General features: G+C 41.4%; 8 protein-coding genes and 1 long non-coding RNA gene across 10 annotated transcripts; 2 read left to right on the top strand and 7 right to left on the bottom strand.

Moving 5' to 3' along the window:
* The first annotated feature begins 13 nt into the window (after nucleotides 1-13).
* Nucleotides 14-2,439, top strand: LOC145710626 (inositol polyphosphate-4-phosphatase type I A-like). The gene is made up of 6 exons (XM_081788419.1): nucleotides 14-215; nucleotides 255-634; nucleotides 677-1,081; nucleotides 1,119-1,514; nucleotides 1,557-1,794; nucleotides 1,834-2,439. The coding sequence occupies exons 1-6, from the start codon at nucleotides 19-21 to the stop codon at nucleotides 2,009-2,011; spliced, it is 1,794 nt and encodes a 597-aa protein (XP_081644545.1). The 5' UTR covers nucleotides 14-18; the 3' UTR covers nucleotides 2,012-2,439.
* Nucleotides 2,440-2,911: 472 nt separating this feature from the next.
* On the bottom strand, nucleotides 2,912-4,567 carry LOC145710629 (uncharacterized). Of its 2 annotated transcripts, none has more exons than XM_081788421.1 (5): nucleotides 4,485-4,567; nucleotides 4,048-4,208; nucleotides 3,547-3,776; nucleotides 3,344-3,442; nucleotides 2,912-3,222 (listed from the first exon to the last, which is right to left on the bottom strand). In XM_081788421.1, the coding sequence occupies exons 2-5, from the start codon at nucleotides 4,139-4,141 to the stop codon at nucleotides 3,040-3,042; spliced, it is 606 nt and encodes a 201-aa protein (XP_081644547.1). In that variant the 5' UTR covers nucleotides 4,142-4,208; nucleotides 4,485-4,567; the 3' UTR covers nucleotides 2,912-3,039. The 2 variants fall into 2 exon arrangements, with proteins under 2 accessions (XP_081644547.1, XP_081644548.1); XM_081788422.1 differs by having other exon boundaries at nucleotides 2,915-3,222; nucleotides 3,547-3,770.
* Nucleotides 4,568-5,635: 1,068 nt separating this feature from the next.
* Nucleotides 5,636-6,532, bottom strand: LOC145709109 (uncharacterized). The gene is made up of 3 exons (XM_081786791.1): nucleotides 6,244-6,532; nucleotides 5,948-6,204; nucleotides 5,636-5,904 (listed from the first exon to the last, which is right to left on the bottom strand). Exons 2-3 carry the CDS (start codon nucleotides 6,189-6,191, stop codon nucleotides 5,636-5,638), a joined length of 513 nt encoding a protein of 170 aa, XP_081642917.1. The 5' UTR covers nucleotides 6,192-6,204; nucleotides 6,244-6,532.
* A 1,414-nt stretch (nucleotides 6,533-7,946) lies between these two features.
* LOC145710349 (uncharacterized) lies at nucleotides 7,947-8,286 on the top strand. Its single transcript, XR_014135037.1, has 3 exons — nucleotides 7,947-8,008; nucleotides 8,050-8,104; nucleotides 8,170-8,286. It is a non-coding gene; the product is annotated as an uncharacterized LOC145710349 (long non-coding RNA).
* A 106-nt stretch (nucleotides 8,287-8,392) lies between these two features.
* LOC145709108 (U3 small nucleolar RNA-associated protein 25 homolog) lies at nucleotides 8,393-10,793 on the bottom strand. The gene is made up of 7 exons (XM_081786790.1): nucleotides 10,700-10,793; nucleotides 10,044-10,600; nucleotides 9,803-10,002; nucleotides 9,256-9,762; nucleotides 8,914-9,208; nucleotides 8,590-8,864; nucleotides 8,393-8,547 (listed from the first exon to the last, which is right to left on the bottom strand). The coding sequence occupies exons 1-7, from the start codon at nucleotides 10,791-10,793 to the stop codon at nucleotides 8,448-8,450; spliced, it is 2,028 nt and encodes a 675-aa protein (XP_081642916.1). The 3' UTR covers nucleotides 8,393-8,447.
* Nucleotides 10,794-10,823: 30 nt separating this feature from the next.
* On the bottom strand, nucleotides 10,824-11,475 carry LOC145708393 (acyl carrier protein-like). Its single transcript, XM_081786056.1, has 4 exons — nucleotides 11,306-11,475; nucleotides 11,183-11,264; nucleotides 11,051-11,139; nucleotides 10,824-11,009 (listed from the first exon to the last, which is right to left on the bottom strand). The coding sequence occupies exons 1-4, from the start codon at nucleotides 11,465-11,467 to the stop codon at nucleotides 10,941-10,943; spliced, it is 402 nt and encodes a 133-aa protein (XP_081642182.1). The 5' UTR covers nucleotides 11,468-11,475; the 3' UTR covers nucleotides 10,824-10,940.
* Nucleotides 11,476-11,542: 67 nt separating this feature from the next.
* Nucleotides 11,543-15,129, bottom strand: LOC145708382 (uncharacterized). Its single transcript, XM_081786042.1, has 7 exons — nucleotides 14,088-15,129; nucleotides 13,389-14,031; nucleotides 12,821-13,343; nucleotides 12,615-12,751; nucleotides 12,349-12,571; nucleotides 11,890-12,304; nucleotides 11,543-11,843 (listed from the first exon to the last, which is right to left on the bottom strand). Exons 1-7 carry the CDS (start codon nucleotides 15,028-15,030, stop codon nucleotides 11,734-11,736), a joined length of 2,994 nt encoding a protein of 997 aa, XP_081642168.1. The 5' UTR covers nucleotides 15,031-15,129; the 3' UTR covers nucleotides 11,543-11,733.
* Nucleotides 15,059-16,333, bottom strand: LOC145708387 (uncharacterized). Its single transcript, XM_081786047.1, has 5 exons — nucleotides 16,059-16,333; nucleotides 15,636-16,018; nucleotides 15,509-15,588; nucleotides 15,300-15,466; nucleotides 15,059-15,256 (listed from the first exon to the last, which is right to left on the bottom strand). The coding sequence occupies exons 1-5, from the start codon at nucleotides 16,296-16,298 to the stop codon at nucleotides 15,119-15,121; spliced, it is 1,008 nt and encodes a 335-aa protein (XP_081642173.1). The 5' UTR covers nucleotides 16,299-16,333; the 3' UTR covers nucleotides 15,059-15,118.
* Nucleotides 16,334-16,337: 4 nt separating this feature from the next.
* Nucleotides 16,338-16,990, bottom strand: LOC145708391 (U3 small nucleolar ribonucleoprotein IMP3-like). Its single transcript, XM_081786055.1, has 3 exons — nucleotides 16,831-16,990; nucleotides 16,689-16,784; nucleotides 16,338-16,645 (listed from the first exon to the last, which is right to left on the bottom strand). Exons 1-3 carry the CDS (start codon nucleotides 16,980-16,982, stop codon nucleotides 16,348-16,350), a joined length of 546 nt encoding a protein of 181 aa, XP_081642181.1. The 5' UTR covers nucleotides 16,983-16,990; the 3' UTR covers nucleotides 16,338-16,347.
* Nucleotides 16,991-16,998: the final 8 nt, after the last annotated feature.

Here is a 16,998-nt window from a genome sequence, read left to right as displayed (position 1 = left end):
GAGCGTCTTTTCGTTTAGATGGAAGATGGGAGTGATGAAGCGCAGCAGCGGCTGACTTGGCTGGAAGAACAGACTATCAACAAGTTGCAGAAGCATTTTAAAGTTAGAAAGAACAATGAAATTCTCGCAAGCTATTCGGAGGAGATGTCGGAGCTCAAGTGCTGTCCATTGCTTGCTGTGCAGTATATACAGTTATGCAAAGTGGACGATGCTAGGTAGATAAAACATATACGGCAGTTATTCACTTTGTTAAGATTCCATTCTATCTTCCAAGACGTGAATGGAAACTACGACCACTTTACCAAATGTGCCCTTGAGGTCGAGAACCGGATGAATTACTACAAAACGGCGAGTGAGGATACTGCAGCGTTTCCGCTTGTCCACAAGCGTTATTTTAAACGCTCGAAAGATCGCGAGATCAAAGACCAGGAGTTTCTAGGGATCAATGTGCACATACAGAAGTTCACGCTGGAGAACAGAGTTTGGCTTACTACATCTTGTGGCGCCGCTGCCGCTCATACAAAAGGCTTCCGCGACAATGGTCTCTGGAATATTATGTCTGTTGCGAAGCTTGACACGGAAGAGGAATTCGGCAGCAAAATGTTCAGTCTCACCTATGAGCGCCACTGCAAAGGTACTTTAAAAAGTAACGAAAAAGGTAAAGTTTATTTTTTAGCTAGAACTGCGATTGTGAACCTAAAAGAATCGTGGGGCGACGTCACAAGCGGCCTCCAGCAGATGCGCTCAGGCGAGGGATGTTTAGACGTGTTCATTTCTCAGTGCCAGGTTCTTCTTCACAACGTCCGCCAGTCTATCATCAGCGAAAGCGACGGTGGTCTTGTAGACGAGGTGAAAGAAAGCGCGATGAAATGCGTAAGTCACTTGCGCAACGCTCGCCAAGCGCCTGACGAGAGTGTCTTTCTGACGGAGGCAAAAACGAACCTTTTCTCCACCTACTCCAAGTGCCTTGAATTTCTCGTCTTTCGCGCATTCTCAGTTCTCATCACAGACTCGGATCAACAGCGCTTAGACAATGTCTGTTCGCAGATACTGACGATCGCGACAGCTTCTGTTATGACAGGCAAGGCATTCGTGCTTACATATCTGACCCTTATTAGTGGTGGCATCCCGAAACCTCCAGGAACTCAAGGAACTGCAGAAGACAGGTCTTATACTAAATTTTGAGTCCCTTCTTTCCGAGAGCGGCAAGGAGACGGGTATGCTTGCGGACTACGCATTTGCTGTGCATTTCTTTCTTGAACATGTTCGATTCGTCCTCAGTGCCGACATCGTCGAGTTTCGCATAGAAGGAGACCGCCAGAGCCCACGAGTCTATGTCCCTGTCTCCCAAGAGATTCTCCAAGGGTCAAACAACGTTGTCTTCAAATGTGTGCCGATTATGTTCAACATCGGTATCAATGAAAGACAGGAGCTCCAGGACATTCGCAACAAGCCTTCTCCCCTGATAAATGCCATCAATAGTTTTAGTTTGAATAGACTTTATCATTGGATTGGTATGTAACTGATCTACTCCACCGTTTTGATATTGTGTTCAGAGCTTCATTGCGAGGAGCAAGCAAATGTGCTTCTCAACGGTCCATTTCAGCAACTTGCCGAAGAGATCCGACTCTACGAGACGATGAAAAAGAAGAAAAACGTAGAGATACATCGCATTGCTGCCGAAATTACCCGCTCGCTCAAGGGAGGCCGTATTATCAACTGCAAGTCTGGAAAGGACCGCACTGGAATGGCGGTCACTCTCGAGCAAGCGAGGATAATTCGGAGCGAGATCAGGTAGGGCAGACAATTAGCGACTCTGCTAACAGTTTTCAGCATTGATGACGCTCTCTACAAACATTCGCTCAACGAAATGAGGTTCCACGGACTGCGTCGGGACAACTGCAAAAAAAACCAAGACAAATACCTGTACGCCTTTCAAAAAGTCCAGCTTCTAACATTTCCAAACGAATATGTCCCCCCTAAGGGCTCATACGGGCATGCCGAAACATGAACCTTCTAAATAGCAAAGATACTAACCGCTTATTAATCATTCTTACCTTATTTCTTTTCCTCCGACTGTTCGCTACCTATTATTTCTTCAAATTATTCGAGCCGCAACCATTCATTTCCAACGCAAAAGTCCTAAGTTTCTCAAAAGTGTGTACTTCTACAAATTTCTCCCTGTAGAAGTTCTGGTCTACGAATCCGAAACGCGTGGACGACTATCAATGCCTAAGAGCGTCAAGCTTTCGATTTATTTTTTCTCATTAACATACTTTATTTAAAATATATTTAATAAATTTATCTAACACTAATGTTCATTGCATTTGTCGCACAGAGTGTACTATTTTCTTCAAACATGAATACCTTCACTTATACCATGTTCTACTATGAATTTCTCGCTAAAAATTGAAAATATCCTGTTTATCCCATTTTTTGCTTAAGATTATTATGAATCGCTTGATCCGAGCTTCTCATCGCTTTTCGTCGATCGGTAGAAAAGATGCTTTTCGAATATTGAAAGTGAGTGAGCAAGCAAATGCAGAAGAGATTCGTGCAGCCTTTCTAGTTCTCGCAAAAGAGCAACATCCTGATCGAGGTGGAAACCACGAGGACTTCCAAAAGACTGTCGAAGCGTTTGAGGCAACGAAAGTTAAATCGGACAGCGAGTCGGAAAATGTACTGAAGGAATTCTACACTCGGCAGGCTGAAAAGGCGAAAATCAAACAAGAAGCGGGCAATGATCTTATCTCGAAGAAATACGAAGAGTACGTCAAAAAAGAAACGAAAAAAGGGACAAAAGCAGAAGACATCCTTTCCGAAGAAAAGTACCGAGACAGGGTCCATATAATGGAGCAGAATGTGAATCGAGTCGGCAGAATTGTTGTCCTACTGTTTATTATTTATTTGATTAAAACCAAATTTCAGTAATAAATTCATTAATAAAGCTACCCAAACTAAATTGGTTATTTACAAAATCAATTTATGCTTCATGTTTATTACAGCTAAAGTATTGAGTTGCTCGGAAGAATAATTTAATCAGGCGAAATCCTTGAGGAGTATCCTGAGTGTTGGATCATCGCAAATATCGAGAGGTGTTTTTCCTTTATGCCCACAGGAGACAGGGTCGGCACCACTTTTCAGAAGGCGTTTGAGGATACGTTCATCGCCAGTTCTCACTGCATAATGCAGCTGACTATCATTCTTGTTGTCGGGTGAAAACTTAAACAGAAAAATCATTGATAGCAAGGATGATAATATTTTAGTCGCATTTATTTCGAACAGAGAGTAGTTGAGTTTTACATCGCGTATAAATTGGCTTATTGTTGGCAAATCAGTTTACCTGAGAGAAGGTTTTGCAATTGACATTGGCACCGAGCTCAATCAACTGCGCCGTTTCCATCTCGCGTTTCAGAATAATTGCATCGCGAAGCAGTGAATCAGAAAAAGGAATGAACAAGCAGCGCGTGTTTGATTAATTCTGGCATATTTTCCTTTTCCATTCGACGTTACAGTAACTACCGCGTGCTTTATATATCCCATGCCTAAGATGTACTGCTTGTCCCAGTCGTCATAACTTTCTAGTTCTTTGATCTTGAGCGCCCAGTACTTGTTCTCTTCTTCGAAGACATCGTCGCGCGAAGAAAAGCTCGAAGCCCGATCCATAGAGCTTCTACAGCGACAGAGACCGTCAGAGGACAATGTTGAGCTTAGTCGGTTAATGTAGAGCAAAGGTGGTGCACGCTCCTTTCGATACGAATCTCGTCGCTCTGAAACTAATCTAATTACGCCGCAAGTTAGTGAATATTTGACGGGTCAGCTTTGGCAGGACTAACACTAAGTCGTCTTCGCGGTGTTTTTGTTGGATGCTTTATGTTTATACTTATAACAATGTTAAAACTTGACTAAAGGTCAAATTTAAGAAAAAAAAAACATTTTAAATGAAAAAATTACTTGACATTTAAACTAAGAGCGACTTTGTAAATATTCAAATAATATGTCGTGAGAAGAACATGTAAAAAGGATCAAATAAAAAAGCTCATCTACCTGATCGTGGTGTTTCTTCTATTTGTCCAGCGTCCGTTAAAAGCACTGATCTTATGGGCTGGGTGTTTTTCCTTCCCAACGTTAGATTTCCCATTATTTTTGCTCAGTTTTGGAAGTGCCAGCAGAACTTGTTTTCTCTTTGCCTTATTTCTTTTTCAGTTCTGAAACGGCTTTAACGAAAAGGTTGATTTAACTTCTCTCTGCGCCGTATCGACTTCTTAAAATCAGAAACGAAAACGCAAAGGGACCTCTACCGCCGTCTATTATGTTTTATTAATCAATCTTCAGAGCAAGATCATTTATTTCGGTGCAAACAAAATTATCATTTTCATTATTCATAAATTTCATTAAGTAAATTGAATCGAATGAAAATTTCCTATTAAAGTGAAAGTTATTACAATCCTTTTCATATTACTTTGATAAAAATTTTAAGTTACCTTGATCTCGTCTCTCACTCTATTTCGAAAGTATCGAGCAACATTAGTTCCTTTTGAATTTATGTAACACCAGTCACCTGACAAGTGAACACCTTGTGAGCTGCACAACTGCGACTTTTCTTTTCGAGACTCACACCTTATTCCACATGGTTTGGTTTAACGCCATCATTTAGCTTTTTCCTTATTTCTAAATTGCTCCTTGTTAACTCGCTAATTGTCGTCAGAATAGTTGTCATTCATAAATTGATTGCTCAATTATAACAACCAATTTAAAAGAAGCTACGCTAGATCATTTACAGTTTTACATTTCACGGAAAATATGATGTTTTTTAGTCTTTTTCAATCGTTGATGGCAGTAGGTGAGAAAGAGGCATTTTCAACTTTTCATTGAAATTGAACCTATTAAAGAGATAAGAGTGACAAAATCTTCCCAGAAAGAATACTGTCCGACTGTGTATACATTTGTTGGCCCTGTTGTATCCGGCTACTTTAAACGCACAAGCTACGATTCTTTAGAGGTTTTAGAGGACATATACTTTCATCTCACATGACTTTTTAGTGGACCGAAGGGCACGTTTCCCTCAATAAAACAGAATCCGGCGTTTGGATAATAAATAGTAAAATATCATTGCTCCACTTTTATGAAATTTTTTCAGAGTCTTCAATTAATTCAGATGGATTCGAATCTGAAGTAGAGCTGTTGCGATCGAAAAATGCAGAGGCATGTCCACCGAGAGAAGTAGGCGCATGGGAGTGTGGAACGAATACAAACTGTGAATTGGAAGATATCAGAAGACACACGAAAATCTACGCGAAACATATTGTCGTGGAAACTGATTCGGAAGTTATGAGCCAAAGCTTTGATTATTGTGCACCTGCATTAAATGAATAGAGTTTAGAAAATATATGAAAAAGATAATCTTCCACCTCAGTGATTTTCGCATGAAAGCACAACTTTGATGCGTTTAGTTTTGTTATTGAGGTACTAATCTTCTAAAAATTTGATTTCTCGTTCAAGGAGCGAGATAAAGCTGATCTAAAGACTCAAAGTTCTTGGGACTTCGCTGCGAGCGCGATGGATAATCACAACTAAAGTGCGACAAAAGAATTGCAGCAACAATTTAGTTGAGTTCGATAGCTGAATTTTTATTTCAAACAAAGAAAATCTTGTTGCATCCTTCTTCTTTGCACGTCTTCGCAGCTCCAGTCTCATTTCGATAAGTGACTTCTTTTATGTCAAGCGTGTGAGTACCCAAGAAGCAGAGTCCATGTTTAATCGACTCTTCGTAGGGTCCGTTTGTACTTACTCCAGCTCCACAGGTAAGGCATCGGTAGAATGATTTCTTGTCATCACGTCGCCTCAACACCATATCACAACTCGGATGTGGCAGCTCACAAGATTCTGAGTCGCTGCTGAACTCTTAAATTTTCTATTTGAATTGATAATAGTTTGCAAAACGAACCCTTGTGGCATCTCACACAATGTCCCCATGAACTTTTCTGAGTTTTCATGTTTCGACTTCCAAACTCATTTACGTTCTCTTCTATGATTTCAGTGTTTCTTTTCTCAACGCTTTCTTGAAATTTGTTCTTTTTGATCAGTCCAAGCGCTGCTGATTTCGGAAGAAGAGTGTCGACGTGCTGTGATTGCTCATCAAGAATATCCTCGTAAATGTTTTTCATTCCCTGATCAGGAAAGACGTGCATGGAAAGATTTTGGCTAGTAAGTAAAGCTTTGGCGAACGAAAAGATGGAATACCTGTATAAGCTAAGGGCGTCGTATTCAGTTGGAACATCGGTTGCGTCATCATAAGTACTTTGGGAGTCTTGCTCATCATTATCATCGTCCGGAAAGAAAAACTCCTTCTCTGAAACTTCTGGGTCTTCTGCTCATGGTTCGAACACAATTTTATTGTAAAACTTAACTTATCAAGAACCCTTCTTTGGAGAAAAAGATGGACTTTTTATAAAAGCTTTCTGATCTATGCATTTTATCGAAAAGAGGAAATTCTTCGTAAGGAAAAAGCCGACTCAAGGCCTCAAGAAAATTCTCTAAAAAAGATCAGCGCTAACTGACCCCATCAAAATTCATTCTTTTGGGGTCAAATTAGCGATGACCTTTTCCTTCTTCTTCCTCTATCCGGGTTCGCAAATAATCCACAAGCTTCACAGGATTTGTCTCGCGCATGATTCGAGCTAACCGATTCGCGAGGTAGCTTTTTTCTCTTCCGTCGAGGTTTCAATTCGAATTGAAATTCTAACGGAAAATGAATTGGTATTATAAAAGCCTTTCCTGGACCCTTTTTCGCCGCTTATTCCAACTCGACCGGACACATGAACACCGCCAATTTGGCCAGAACGCTGGCAGTGTTTTTTATCTATTGCGATTTCCACGACTGTTTCCTTGTAAATTGGAGTTCGAGCGCGATTTCGCCTTGCTTTGCGTGGATTTAAACGAAGACTGTTGGAAAGCTTTGAATTATATTTGATGGAGTTTCCTTTCATAAAAAATAAACGATCTATAGGTACTTAAAGCGCATTTCTTGATCTTGGGATAACCTCGACCGGCAATTTATTTCTGGAGCAATAGCCACTTGAATCTCTGTCCGATTCCATCTCTTTTTTTTTGTCTAGAAATTTGAAAAAAATGCTACCACTGCTGCTCGAAACGCGCGGTAAGGAAGCCTGCCAGAATGTCCGATTTTTTGAATAATTTTACATAACCCTCTCATTACAATAATTAGTTTCGACTTTGACCGCTTGATTTTCTTTCGCATCTTTTAGATCTACAGTTTATCTTATAATATCTTCGGGAAATATATCAAAGATTATCTTCTGCTGTCTGTTTTTGTCGGTAGCGGCGCAACGGAGCTCTAGAGCGCCTCATGTGTGGTAAGACAGCCCTCGTACAGTAGTTACTTCATCATTGATTGGTCTAAGTTTCACTCACACGACCTAAGAATAATTTTATTTGATTCTATTTTTGAGAGATGACTTCAAACATGGACAGAGATATTTCAGCATTCTTCAAAGAAGCTGCGAAACTCCGACAGAAACACCCTCAGCTGGACATCACCATGATCGTACGACGGCCCGATCAGAAGATGCCGATCGTCCACAAGGACAATCCCACATCCAACCCGATCGAAAAGAAGAAGAGAAGTTTCGAAGCAGAACAATGCTCGATCTTGTCATTCGTCGAAAGGAAGAAAGGTAATTAGTAGAAATAACTTAATTTATTAACTCGTATTTTAGCGAAAAAAGACGGCGACGATATTTTTGCGAAGACGGAAGACATGGAGGAAGAAGGTAAGTTGATGCATCTTTGATCTAATCATAACGAAGTTTTTCAGATTTGAGCGTCCTGGATTACGCGAACCCATTCGACACTCAGAGTCAGTCACAGCAGCAAAGCCAACAGCAAGGTAAGGACATTCGATTTTCCTCTGATCATCTATTTTTAGGACTCGAAAGCTTGGACTTCGCGAATCCGTTCGAAGATTCGCAGTCCCAGCAGAGCCAAGGTAAGCCAAGGCCGATTGCAAGGATATAAAAGTAATTTTAGATCTCTTCGCAAGGGACGAATTGGACTTCGACGACTGATCCCACTTCATGAAATGGTAAGAAATCAGCTAACTAATAACTTGAGGATTTTTCCTAAAAATTTCTCATTCATATTTTCTAGATCCCAGCACTTTCCTGATCCTGCCTGCGCTTCCCTTCCCCTGCCTCTTCCTGATCCTGCCTGTGCCTCCCTTGCCCTGACTCTTCCTGCCTTGTATTTATAATAAATTGAAATAATTGTACATTTTGTCGTTTTGTGATATTTATCAGGCGCTTTTTTTTTCCATATACGGTATATGATATACCTTTAATAATCGAAAACTAAGAAGGCTAATAGATTGATACAACTGCTGAATTTGAACAGTTAGTAGCAAATAATTATTCAGAAGAGTTTTTCTTTTATTTTTCGTTCATAAAGCATACGATTTCCTTCTCATTCCGCAGTAGACTTTTCGCCTCGTTTCTTCCGAGAATTCCTTCTAGTTGCAACCGATCAAACCTTGAAAACAATTATTTTCTAAGTTTTGCGAGTTTCTATTACTTGCTGCAAAGAACTGTAACGTCCGAAAATGATGGGTCGATTATAAAGTTTGAAACCTCCGAGTAATAATGTGGGAAAGTTGGAGGCTCAAAGAATATCACCCTTGATACTTTTCGCTGTGTCACTCGGTGAAAAAAATGTCTTCGCTCGGTGAACACAAGCACCGGTCGCTCGCCGCTTTCAAACATCTTCTTCGCTGTTTTGCTTCGACCTGTAGAAGTTTCCTCTGTTAGGCACACGTGTTCAATTTTGGATTCCGTGAGCTTATCACGAAGCTGAAGACAAGGATCATTAATTTTGAAATTATTGTCAAATTTTACTTACGACGTAAAAATGAAGTGTATTCGGTATGTAAACTAGGACGTTCTTGATCTTCGCTTTGGATATTTCATTCATAATTTTCATGAAAATCTTGTAGCGATTCTGCAAGACTTCACCCATGCTGCCCCCTTCGACTTTTCGGAAGATTTGAGGAATCGGGAGAGCAACATTTTTAAGCGCTAGAAGTGAGGATACTTCTTGAAGTCGACATTCAGCGTACCCTCGGTAATTGAAGCACAGTTTGGTCATAATTGCGTCGAAATTTAGATTTGGAGTGTGGCTCAAGAAAATCGTTTGTCTAAGAGAACATAAAGCTTGCTAGCTGAGTGATTACAGAGATCTTACCTATAATATTTTGAATGCCCCTCCGCAGACCATAGTTTGACTCTTCCGAAGTCGCAATCATGTGCTTTCTTTGGCATCAGATTGAGATTTTTGAAGATGTGAAGAAGATGTGAAATATTCTGCATGAGAATATAGTCAGCATGTTCGACAACGACGATCTCGATTGAGCTCAAAAAGTCGTACTCCTTGCGTTTGTCCTCCGAATCATCGCCAATTACCCGCTTCAAGCCAAGCGGCGAGGCAATGATCACGTCAGATGCATAAAAAGGCGTGTAGAGCTTGAGCTGTTTTGGCGTGTACGATAGACCCATTCGAAAGTGGTCGTCAGAATTTCCGCCAAAGATGCGTTTAAACTCGTCAGGTCGCTTCTTCTGCTGGAATTCCTTTTCTGCCTGAAGATCGTGCCCGAACTCTTTTAGGAAACGTTTTCGATAAGCCACTTCAAGTTTGCCGCTAGGGGGTGTCAGAAGTCGAATCATTTCATCAACGATCTTCTTCGCATTTGACCTGCACTATACTTATCTGTCGGCTAGTAAAATAATCTTACCTGAAAGGAGCGATAATCAAAACTTTTGGCTTCATCAGTTGCTTGTCTCGTATGTCTACAGAAGCCTTCTCTTCCTCCGTCATCGTAGTGAGTTTCAGCGTATTATTTCTAACGAGTCGATCAGATTTCATCACGTGATTCAGGACGTGCAAAACGTAAGGAGATAGAACTTTTCGACTGGTAGCGGGGCAGTATACATCTATAAAGACATCTTTATCAAAAAATGGAAATCAGCTGATACCTTTGTATTGATGAAAAGAGAAAATAGATCTCTCTCTCGATCATCCATTTTCCTCATATTGCGTTGAATACGATCTCGAATGTGCAGCGTACTAGGATCATCGAAGCATTTTACATCCGGGAGATCTATATTTCGTGGTGCTTTCAGGGTTGTATGTTTGTACACGTTGAGGGAAATTTTCTTGGTGTCGTAGGACTTCTTGTTGGACACTGATTCTATCTGCTTTCCAGTGAGATCTGTGTTCAAATGTGTATGCCACGTGTTCTCCGCCTCGATAACTTCATCGTCGACCTGGTCTTCGTCCTCTTCATCTTCTGAAAAGTCGGGCTCCTCGCTTTCAGACTCATCATCGTCTTCTTTCCTTCGCTTGAGCAGATCGAACAGTTCATCTTTCCCAACTCGATCATCGATTTCAATTTCTTCGTCCGACTCAGAAGAGGTAGGCGACTCTTCGTTGGCTTCATCTTCTTCTACTTTCTTACGTTTCTGTTTGAGGATATCTTCATTTGTTTTTGGAGCTCTTGCTCGAATAATATCGCGTTTGTACGTACCTTCCGCTTCCGAGGGATATGCAATGTTTATTCTATGAACATTTCAACTAGGCTAGTTCTAGTCCCTTCCTTTAGCCTTCTCTACCTCGAGTTTTCGCTGCGCACCTGCAATATCTGCAGGATGCATCTCACCAAACTCCTTTAGGTGCTTCAAATCTTTCCGATTAACCTGTTTCGGTCTACTCTTCCTTGACGACATTCTAATATCAAATTAGATAGACCAGATTTATTGCGGATTTGTAATTTATTATCGTTACTGGACAAGACCGAGCTCAATTTGAGTCAGCTAGCAATCATAAAATCGCAGTATTTCTTTCTAATAGAATAAATAATTATGTCGATCTCATTAGTGGATGATGTCGAGTCGGTCGCAGATGTAGTCGATCATCTCCCGTGGAGTAAGCAAGTAATCGGCCTGTAAAGTCAATTACTTTTGGAGAAAAGTATTTTATGTACCTGTTCGACGGAGATTTCAAGGATAAACTCTTCCTCGATCTGAAGGCAAATTTCGGTGGTGTCTAAGCTGTCAAGTCCAAGGTCCTTATCTAGAATTCAATATAATCATTTACAAGTTTCGAAAAATCGAACCGAATCGAGAGTCAAGGCTGAGTTTGCTCTGGTCGATCTTATCGAAGCAGCTGAGAACGTAGAAGACGCGATCGGAAACTTCCTATCAAAGATTAACTCGTGTGAAATATACGGTTTGCTTGCCTGGATGGAAGTAGCCATGGGGGAGACGAATCGGACAGAAACCTTCGGAATCTGAGCTACAACAGCCTGTCGAGAGAGCATGGAAGCTCGGGCAGACACAGAAAGGCCTCGAGCAGCAGTTCGGACGACTTTGAACATTCTAACGACTAATCTTAGCCTCATTTTACGACGTTTATATAATTTTGAAACGCTCCCTTTTGATGAAAGAAGTTTTTGTAGTTTTTTATTATTATTAATTTATAAACAGGAATATGTTCATGGCTTGACTAAACAAAGATGCTAAATGAGGCAGTAATAAGAAGCAGACGAAAAAGAGTCGAAGGAAAGGGACTAGAATTTCTCTCTCGAGCATTACTCATCGAGAGAGCCTACCGCCCCCACACTTGAATGTATAACAGAGATTATCTTCTTTAGCGTAAGAAGACTTTCTATGTGTTTTCCATTTCCTCGACAACTTCTAATTTATCAGAAGAGAGTTCTTCAGGAGTCGTAGATTCCAAATCTTTGCCTTCACTTATTCCCTTCTTTTTCATGTTTACTGAGGTAGATTGTTTAGTTGGGAGAAACGAGTATCAATTAATTACTTTTATCCATGAAAGCTTTTCGTTTCTCGAATTTCTTTTGGGCTTCCACGTTCAAATCAATGACATCCTCTGGTAGTCTATTGCCCCTTTCTCGACATATCGGTGGAAGAGATGGGTCATCTTCGCCACAACGATTCATTGGTTTAATCTGGCGAATCGAGGTCACTTCTCGTTCCAGACGCACGCAACGATCGGGTCCAAACGTCGCATTCAGGAATGACTTCGCTGCTTTTGCTTTCGCCAATTTTTCCGAGATGCCCTCTCCTGGGTAAACTTGCTCAGGATGTTCTGGTGGAGTGTAATAGAGCGCAACTTTCTTCAATAATTGTTCTTTTGAAGATTCGATCACCCAGCGGAAATTTATTTTTCTTTCTGTAAGCTGAGCAGTGGTTGGTTTACCATTATACTTGGGCTCCTAGAAATTTTGGTTAATAATTCGCGTATTGTGCTCTTTATCACCTCAACAATCTTGAAGGCAGCGCGAGATTCGGCATGACCTTTGGAAATTCCAGTTGCAGTGGCTTCAGTTAGTTTAACACCGTTTTGCTCGACTGAAACTCTGACTCTGCAGTACATTGTCACCGGACAATCTGGATCACCAGACTCAACAGTTGTGGTGACTGTTCCACCCCTTTGCGAAACTCTGTCTGTAAGCGTTACCATGTGATTCTGCAACTCTAACCTAAGAAAATGACTAAATTTATGACATCAAATAATATACATACGCACTATCACCAATTGATAAAACTGGGTGAGTTTTTAAACAACTTAAAGCCGCTGACTTTTGGGCGTTGGTCAGAGTAGTCCCTTCTCCGACGAAACGATCCAGCGACGGGAGCGTGAAGGATACACGGAAATACTTTTGATGGTTTTCAACATGTGAAAATATTTTGCTATCACAAATTATAGCGACAATTGAGCCCATTTCCTTAACTTCATCATCATAATGTTCAATTTTCCAGTTCATCTTTCTTCCACCCATGTCTTGCAATTTCTTATTCATCGAAAGTTTATTCTTAATAATCTTTAGCGGATCGCAGTCTGCTTCTTGCTCCAGAACGGCGGTAAGAAAAGGGAATTCGGATGAAACCTCTTCGAAAATATTCTGATCGTCAATTGGCTTTTCACCCGTTCCCTTGATCGAGAAGGTCTTGCCGTAAATGCTCCACGTTATCATATTTGCGTCGTCAGGAGTTGGTATCTTCTGCTTCAAGCTTTGAAATACTTGTTGAAGTAAATTTCGATGATTTATCGTTAAATTTTTGTGTTTTTCGGCTGCGATCTTCTTCGCTATTTTCCAGATATGCCTCGTTTCGTCGTTGTAGTTTGACAAAAACTCCAGCGATGCCAAGCGTTGAGAGCCTTTTTTCGTGAAATCCGAAGCAACGAAGCTTTCGATAGTCATGTCGCCGTTCTCTTCTGGTTTACCAGTATGAATGGTGCAGGTCCAAATACTGATAAGAAATAATAAGGCACTACTTCCTCTGAAAAATTAATACCTAGAATCATGATTTGGTTGAACAGCAAGATGAACGCCCTTGCATAAGCTTTGCACAAGTCCATATGCACATATGCCAAAAAATGACATAGGCTCAGTTTGGGCCAAAATAGAGTTGTTGTCAAGTGCCGAAAGAAGCGCACTATGTTTTGCTGTTTCAAGATTTTTTCCTTGTCCAATGTGATCAGTTCCATCAGGTAAAAGCAGATTCACTACTAGTTTGTCATTGACTGTTTTGTCAATCCTATCAAACTTATATCGACCCTGGCAGCGGTGTTGAAGGAAGAAAGACATAGACTTTTTTGCTCGTGGGTTAATTGGAAAGCTCGCAGTGTCGTTGAATGCGGTTGCGACGTGCTTTTCTGCAATCACCTTCAGCTGGTCATCGTTACCGTCAAAGATTCTAAGAGGCTGTTTCCTTGCAATTTTGGCAAGCTTCTCAAGCTCAATATCAGACGACCGTTTTAGTCCGCGCTGTACATCAGTTTGTCCATAAGTAACGTCAGGTGCCATTCCAGCGCCATCACCAAGCCACGCAGTTGTGTCCACTTTGCGAAGCTCTTTCGGCATTAATAACATTAGATAAAGATGAAGTCTTTTTCGTGCAAGCTTCTTCGACCATGCTTGGGCTTGGATTTTGAAACCTATTAAAAAGGTCAGATATCATTCATAGAATATGTAACATATTATATGTTCTTACCTTGAACGGTAACTTGTGATTGAAAAAGACGAGGGGCAACTTCAGTTTCAATCGGATGAGACTCATCAGCCTTACAACGGACGGCGTTAACGAGCTCGTTCTCCGCTTTTCCTCTGGCTTTTGGTCGTTCTTTACTTGGCAAAGGATACCAAAAGGCATGATCAAAATCGTGGACATCTAAAACGTGCTGGAAAGTGTAGCATAATTTTAGAGCACCATCTCGGCGTGCTTGCGCTCGTGTCTCGCCAAAGCCGTGAATTGTTTCGCCGTACGCCTGAAACGTTGCTCGATATTTTGGCGTTCCCGTCTTTGCATTTGGATTGAACTCGATAGCTGTGACGACTGGCAGTCGACAAAAAATATCAGTGGGGTCGTTGGGCAGGATAGGTATCAGCAGAGGTTGATTCATCGGGATTCCATCGATTGAAAAGCCAGTCGTACAGACCCCATCGAAAACGTCCTCCTCTTGTCTCGTTAGTACTTGGTCAACAATAGATCTGTCTTCATAATTGTAGTAGCACATCATAGTTTCTTGAACGAGTGCCATTAAATTTCCGCCTGGCTTAAGCTGATCTAGAGGAATAGCGAGCGTTGTTTGATCTTGTTCTTTCCAGTTTCCTTCATAATGAGGAGTAGGTAGTGCAGAGTCCCCGCACTTCCAAGTTTTTCGTCCCCTCGGAAGAAAGAGTGAGCTTGCTTGTAATCTGTTTCCTACTCCGAGACGCTCATTAAGGAATTCAGTCTCATGGATATTGTCTTGTTGAGGGAAGATTGGAACTTCGTCAGAAGCAAATGACGGCGCGTTTTCATCTGCCTTGCCGTACTGACGATTTCGAGCGATCTTACGATCTCTGATTGCTCGCAATTGAGCTGCAGCAGCTGCTATTGAGACTTCCATTTTATGCGTCGGATCAGCATCGTAGGGCAATTCTTCAAGTCTCATTTCTTAAAAGTAATCGTAAGCTTGTGGATCCAGGAAAATTTCGCAGTGATAGAATGAGGTGAACATAAATTTCTCTAAAAATATTCTGTCAGTGGAATACACGATTTAGCGTTTTTTGCTGATTTTGTGCTTGAATTTGCGCTTTGAGTTGCAAGACTGATTTTCGTTGCTCTGGCGGAAGCATATCGATCTGCTGTTGACTGAGCTGTAGCACTTGATTTACCAGCTAAACAACCGGTTTGTCTCTAGAATTTCGATCCGAATGTTACCCTATTCTTCTCGTCAGGATCTTCAACGGGCTCGCTCTTCACCACGGGAATAGGTTGCAATGTATCATTGAACTGCCTTCCTTGTGGTCTCTCGCGTGGATCTTGATCGAGTCTAGCAGCTGACATGGATGATGCTGTCGGCTGATCCTCTGGAGGAGGCGTTCCAGCTATGATACGTGTCGATACTTAAAAGCTAAAGCAGATCATACCTTCTTCTAAGAATTCTCTCTGAAGTTCTTCTGACATATTTGATTTGCTGAGATCATCAAGAGTCAAGTAACGACGTGGCCTAAGCAAGGAACATAACATTTTAAAGTAAACATGCAATTATCTCACTGATATCTTGCTTCTCTACGGGATTCTTCGGTAGCACTTGGGTGTATCATTTTCATCGCTTTATCTGGAGGGACAATACGCATCGCAGTCTGCGCTTGTAGTAACGCATAAGCGAGCTGAGGCTGATCTAACAGAATTTTTCTAGCTTCAACTGGATTCTTATATATAACTTCTTTCATCTGGAGAAGAAGGGTATACATTTGTTCAGGAGAGATCGAATTCACTTCTTGGTTGGCGAGTTCTTCGGCAGACATGGGTGCGGGCGCCTCAGGATCAGGAATTTCCATCAAGAGGCCCCGAGAAATAGTAGCGACTCGAAGATTTCGTTTATCAAACTCACGCGAGTTCAGCGTTTCTATTGCTTTCTGCACTGATTCGATATCCTAAATCTAATGTAAGCTTGCAGCTTATACAGAAGCTTACCTTGTACTGCGCAAACCCATAGGTCCTTAGTCCTGTATTTCTGTCCCAGACCATTTTAAAGTCCACTAAAGTGCCGGCTTCAGTCAAAAGTTCTCTAATTTTTTCATTTGGTGTTTCGCGATTGATGTTTCCAACGTAAACAGTGTGCGCCTCCCGCTCTGGATCCCCGAGTAGTCCGATAGGTGGCTCTTCTGGGTTGTCCGCTGCGATCCACATCGTTTTCGCTGCATTTCCAGACATTCTAAAGCAATTCGGATTAGATATTGTGCAGCAACCAGATCATTCTATTTCAGCAGAGCTCGAAATCATCCTGTTCATCGTTATATGCGTTCAGTTTCTCTCTAATCTTAGACTTGTTTCTCCACGTGATGAAGTCTTCGTGCTCACGTGAAATTATTCGGGCGGGATCCAAGCAAATGTCTGGTCCGATGCGCACATGTCCTTGTTCGATAAACTCTGTTGCGATCTTCAGCGTCTGTGCCATTTTTAGCTTCATCATTACGACGGGCAGGCGACGTCTGCAGAAGGCAGACGCTGTCACCTTCTCTGCCTCTTGTAAGCTCTCTTTCGTCGAGATGAGTCCGATGCTTAATCAATGTGTACGAACAATTGTGAAAAAAAAACACTTACTTGTAGAGTTTGTCGAGCATTTTTGTTGTCGCGTATGCTCGGAACTTGTCGTTCTGTGGCAGGTCTCGGATGCGTCGGATTTGCTCACGTACTTTCCTGAAAATGACTGATCTAACTGTGCTTTCTAGATGGAAATTTTTACCTCGAAAGCTTGTTGTAGAGGGTATACTGCTCTCTTTTTAGGATCCGGTATTTTCTGATGATTTTGTTTTCGTGTTCGTTGGCGGAAATTTCCCAGTTGTAAAAATTTACCTTCTTCAGCAATTTCTTCTCGTGAAACTTAAGCTTTCTCATTCTAAGACGACTCTTT

Source organism: Oikopleura dioica, chromosome XSR, assembly GCF_907165135.1.
Source record: "Oikopleura dioica chromosome XSR, OKI2018_I68_1.0, whole genome shotgun sequence".
Lineage (NCBI taxonomy): Eukaryota > Metazoa > Chordata > Appendicularia > Copelata > Oikopleuridae > Oikopleura > Oikopleura dioica.
This window is presented reverse-complemented; position numbering and strand designations above follow the sequence as displayed.

What these genes read in the sequence shown, in the direction of transcription:
- LOC145710626 (XM_081788419.1), top strand. Translation starts at nt 19, where the DNA reads ATGGAAGATGGGAGTGATGAAGCGCAGCAGCGGCTGACTTGGCTGGAA. An exon ending in TGCAAAGTGGACGATGCTAG is followed by an intron (nt 216 to 254) that starts GTAGATAAAACA and finishes CACTTTGTTAAG; the next exon opens with ATTCCATTCTATCTTCCAAG. An exon ending in TAGACTTTATCATTGGATTG is followed by an intron (nt 1,515 to 1,556) that starts GTATGTAACTGA and finishes TATTGTGTTCAG; the next exon opens with AGCTTCATTGCGAGGAGCAA.
- LOC145710629 (XM_081788421.1), bottom strand. Translation starts at nt 4,141, where the DNA reads ATGGGAAATCTAACGTTGGGAAGGAAAAACACCCAGCCCATAAGATCA. An exon ending in AGAAGAAACACCACGATCAG is followed by an intron (nt 3,777 to 4,047) that starts GTAGATGAGCTT and finishes TAATTAGATTAG; the next exon opens with TTTCAGAGCGACGAGATTCG. An exon ending in GGGACAAGCAGTACATCTTA is followed by an intron (nt 3,443 to 3,546) that starts GGCATGGGATAT and finishes ATTCCTTTTTCT; the next exon opens with GATTCACTGCTTCGCGATGC.
- LOC145709109 (XM_081786791.1), bottom strand. Translation starts at nt 6,191, where the DNA reads ATGCACGTCTTTCCTGATCAGGGAATGAAAAACATTTACGAGGATATT. An exon ending in TTGTGTGAGATGCCACAAGG is followed by an intron (nt 5,905 to 5,947) that starts GTTCGTTTTGCA and finishes AGAAAATTTAAG; the next exon opens with AGTTCAGCAGCGACTCAGAA.
- LOC145709108 (XM_081786790.1), bottom strand. Translation starts at nt 10,793, where the DNA reads ATGTCGTCAAGGAAGAGTAGACCGAAACAGGTTAATCGGAAAGATTTG. An exon ending in CTCTTTTCATCAATACAAAG is followed by an intron (nt 10,003 to 10,043) that starts GTATCAGCTGAT and finishes GATGTCTTTATA; the next exon opens with GATGTATACTGCCCCGCTAC. An exon ending in TTGATTATCGCTCCTTTCAG is followed by an intron (nt 9,763 to 9,802) that starts GTAAGATTATTT and finishes AGTATAGTGCAG; the next exon opens with GTCAAATGCGAAGAAGATCG.
- LOC145708393 (XM_081786056.1), bottom strand. Translation starts at nt 11,467, where the DNA reads ATGAGGCTAAGATTAGTCGTTAGAATGTTCAAAGTCGTCCGAACTGCT. An exon ending in CAGCCTTGACTCTCGATTCG is followed by an intron (nt 11,140 to 11,182) that starts GTTCGATTTTTC and finishes ATTGAATTCTAG; the next exon opens with ATAAGGACCTTGGACTTGAC. An exon ending in TTGAAATCTCCGTCGAACAG is followed by an intron (nt 11,010 to 11,050) that starts GTACATAAAATA and finishes TTGACTTTACAG; the next exon opens with GCCGATTACTTGCTTACTCC.
- LOC145708382 (XM_081786042.1), bottom strand. Translation starts at nt 15,030, where the DNA reads ATGAGACTTGAAGAATTGCCCTACGATGCTGATCCGACGCATAAAATG. An exon ending in CAACCAAATCATGATTCTAG is followed by an intron (nt 13,344 to 13,388) that starts GTATTAATTTTT and finishes ATTTCTTATCAG; the next exon opens with TATTTGGACCTGCACCATTC. An exon ending in AAAAGCTTTCATGGATAAAA is followed by an intron (nt 11,844 to 11,889) that starts GTAATTAATTGA and finishes AATCTACCTCAG; the next exon opens with TAAACATGAAAAAGAAGGGA.
- LOC145708387 (XM_081786047.1), bottom strand. Translation starts at nt 16,298, where the DNA reads ATGTCTGGAAATGCAGCGAAAACGATGTGGATCGCAGCGGACAACCCA. An exon ending in ATGGGTTTGCGCAGTACAAG is followed by an intron (nt 16,019 to 16,058) that starts GTAAGCTTCTGT and finishes CATTAGATTTAG; the next exon opens with GATATCGAATCAGTGCAGAA. An exon ending in CGTAGAGAAGCAAGATATCA is followed by an intron (nt 15,589 to 15,635) that starts GTGAGATAATTG and finishes TTCCTTGCTTAG; the next exon opens with GCCACGTCGTTACTTGACTC.
- LOC145708391 (XM_081786055.1), bottom strand. Translation starts at nt 16,982, where the DNA reads ATGAGAAAGCTTAAGTTTCACGAGAAGAAATTGCTGAAGAAGGTAAAT. An exon ending in CTCTACAACAAGCTTTCGAG is followed by an intron (nt 16,785 to 16,830) that starts GTAAAAATTTCC and finishes AGTCATTTTCAG; the next exon opens with GAAAGTACGTGAGCAAATCC. An exon ending in ATGCTCGACAAACTCTACAA is followed by an intron (nt 16,646 to 16,688) that starts GTAAGTGTTTTT and finishes ACATTGATTAAG; the next exon opens with CATCGGACTCATCTCGACGA.